The 3069-nt window shown below is 38.2% G+C and overlaps 1 protein-coding gene across 3 annotated transcripts in view; it reads right to left on the bottom strand.

Moving 5' to 3' along the window:
• Positions 1-660: 660 nt before the first annotated feature.
• Positions 661-3069, bottom strand: part of LOC110065436 (uncharacterized) — a 19887-nt gene continuing 17478 nt past the window's right edge. For 2 of the 3 annotated variants that reach the window (XM_089291904.1, XM_089291903.1), the window contains exon 14: positions 2757-3037. In XM_089291904.1, the coding sequence (XP_089148030.1) occupies positions 2820-3037 (218 nt within the window). In that variant the 3' untranslated portion in view covers positions 2757-2819. Of the gene's footprint in view, positions 899-1942; positions 1984-2756; positions 3038-3069 lie in introns of those variants that run through there. The other variant, XM_089291905.1, reaches the window with a different exon arrangement.

Raw genomic sequence — 3069 nt, 5'->3', positions numbered from 1 at the left:
AACTATTTGCCTTAGAAAACACATTTAAAGAAAGCAGTTTATGTAGCCATGGTATTCGGTTGTCCCATGGCAACACAAACTCACCCAGCTACATTAATTGGCATATCTATATCGTCGAGAAAAAGGATTCATCGTCTGTGCTATGTAAAATGCCGAATGAAGGTAGAAAATCTACAATTTGATCTGTAGTGGTGATCAGATCCCACATTTGACAAAATAGCTTTTAGCTGTAGGTATGTCATGCTCGCACACTCCGGTGTTTGGCAGGAGCTATTTTAGAAAATTCAGAACTCCCTAAAACTTTGACAGAATAGAATTGTTGAAACTTTAGAATATCTAAAAGAAAGTGAAACTGTTGCGTGTAAAACATTCAGTTTGTTGGAATAAAAATCTGCGTTTTCGGGCAGCATCCGTCATTTATAGCAGAATTTCAGAGTCTCCCAAGGCCTGTTTGGAGGTCACCTTGAAAACTTTCTCTCAAAAAAAGAAAAAAATCGAATTGATCCAAATAAACAAGATTTTTGTGCAATGCTTATAATGCTTAACTCTCCCTGAAAAAGTGAGGCCAATCGGTGAAGGTTCAAAATTTGCCTTAGAAAGCTAAACTAGCGTTACAAATAGAAGCACAGCAATTAGATAACAAGCAATGATCACAGCAAATTCTTTCATTTCAAGCCTGCTTTATTTCTTCCCGACACCAACAAACGAAAGATTCACCTGATTAACAATGACACATGAAATCCAACTTCCATAAGGGAAAATATGGACATTCTGTAAGTACGTTTCCCAATTAAATAGTTTTTTCCCAGACGAAACTGTGATTGCCCAGCCCTCATTCACAAATATCTAATAAGTTATCCCCATTGTCAGTTTTCAGCTTGATCTGCTACCTGAAGATCTGCAAGAATAAAACATTTCAGTTGTTAAGTGTAACAAATCGGTAGAAGGAGATAACAATTTAATGCAATCTCCTGAAATTGGTTGAGCTCTGACTCCGCTGTTGCCACTATGATTGATATAAGAATAACTTATTGCATCTTCATTGAGCATGGCGCGTTAACTTTTTTTTTTGTTGATATTATGATTGTCCAGTGCGCATCATGTATATATTTATACCATGCCATAGAAACTACAGCCAATCACTGTCCAAGGAAGCCGTATACGTAGTATATTCGACGGTATTCCACCCAACCTTCCCGTCGTGCGCTGCGCGTATGTCGCATTGTTTGTTTTGGTCACCGCATGTTCTATGGCATGGTATAACAACAACAACAACAACAACAACTACAAGAAGAACGACAACAACTTTATTAACGTGTCCAGGTAAAATAGCCGAGGATGAAACCCTCTATTAATTGGGGATACCTAAAAGGGCTAAGGACACCTAAAGGGGCCTGTGTATATCGAGAAAATACAACTGACTCGAGGGATATTCAATGGGGATATTCAAGGTATACCATACACTCGAAAGCGTTGCATAAATAGTATATATTTATATATACATGAGTATAATACGACTACAGGTCACTAATTGATCACAGATCACCACTGTAATTACCCTAAACATGATGTACGTATGAAAATTGAAGGTACATTTTTCATTGCAATAACCGAAGCCTATGTCTGATGATCACCTCAAGTCGTGAAACTCAGAGTTACAGCCAACTCAGTATGTATCCTCTATGATTTCTCCGTATATTATACATGCATCAATGATCCTGATTGTACAACTGAGCTGCGTGGTACTTTCTGGGCTATTCCCCAGCCCCAACGGTATGCATTAGCAAAAATGGTTGACGATCATGTTAAATCCTTACTCAAAAGATATTTGAAACATCAAAACTCTGCAACAACAAAATGTTTCACTCAACATTAGGTTATTACATGAAAAGTAAGGGAATAGTTGACGAATACCCAAGGATATTGGCTTGTTTATATTTACCTGTTTATCCTGTTTCAACGGACTCTGTTTTCCCTACAGTCCTGTTGAAACAGCCATAAAATACATTTGTTAGTATTAGATAGACAAAAAATCCAAGATGTCATTAGTTGGGTAAATTTTAGACAAGTGAGAATACGTGATGAGTCGTTGTAAGGCAAATGTTGTTTCAGAAAAGCTTTCTTTGTTTTCTTGTCAAAGCTTCCAAGTGTTCGCTTTATTACAGTGGAACATGGTTAATACGAGCACCAAAGGCCGGATTCGCAAAGTGCTTATATTATTCGGGAGTCTGCTCTCAATGGGTTCTCGGAATAATGCTTAGCGAGCGGGGACGACTGGGGTGAGATGGAGTCTTCACATTCTGCTAGTGGCAAATCTGTCTGTAGTAGCTTTTGATTTTGAATGCATCATTGTTACATAAGCGGCATTTTTGAAGTTTTCTCGTCGAATCGCGTGTGCGTAGCAGCATTAATTCTTTAATAAAGTGCTAATCAACGCTTGCAATCAGCAGGGTTTCTAAAATTTTTCTCGTCTTCTAGTTTTGCTACAGGGCTCCAGTAAATCTGCGTAGATGATCTAATTACAGAGTACAAATCGAAGAATCGATGAAAAATCAAGAATGAAAAGAATGTGTAATAGTCTCGGACCTTTGTATTTTATTTGATATTAATGTATTTGTTCCGGAGTATCCTAAGTCAGAACAGCTGTTCTCTCTATATTCTATGTATGTTTCCTGAGTCGGTAAGATCGAAATTGTCTTCCTTTGCATGATCTCACTTTACATTACTTACAGTTTTTAATCACCTTTTTCCACGTCACAAGGCTGGTTTTTGCAGTCACCGGTTGCCAAAAACTGATGTGTTGCATTCGAAAATTTATATTACAAAACGTTTAAGTGAACTGGATCGATATTGATAATCCCCATACCTTCGCACTTTCCAAGGTTACATTTCTTGGTCTGTTTTGTTCTTTTCCCACATCCCTTTCCGCCTCCTGAGGGGGGTGGGTTGGTGCAGGTGCGGGTACGCGTTTGCTCCCCTTTACCACAGGTCTTGCTACACGCCGAATACTCCGACCATTGAGTAAATCCTCCATTAACTAAAATGGTATTAAATAAAACCTTTCACTTT

This window comes from Orbicella faveolata, unplaced genomic scaffold (genome assembly GCF_042242905.1).
Source record: "Orbicella faveolata isolate gen_17 unplaced genomic scaffold, um_ofav_v1 contig_24, whole genome shotgun sequence".
Classification (NCBI taxonomy): domain Eukaryota; kingdom Metazoa; phylum Cnidaria; class Anthozoa; order Scleractinia; family Merulinidae; genus Orbicella; species Orbicella faveolata.
The sequence above is the reverse complement of the archived record's forward strand: the minus strand, read 5'-3'. Positions and strand labels throughout refer to the sequence as shown.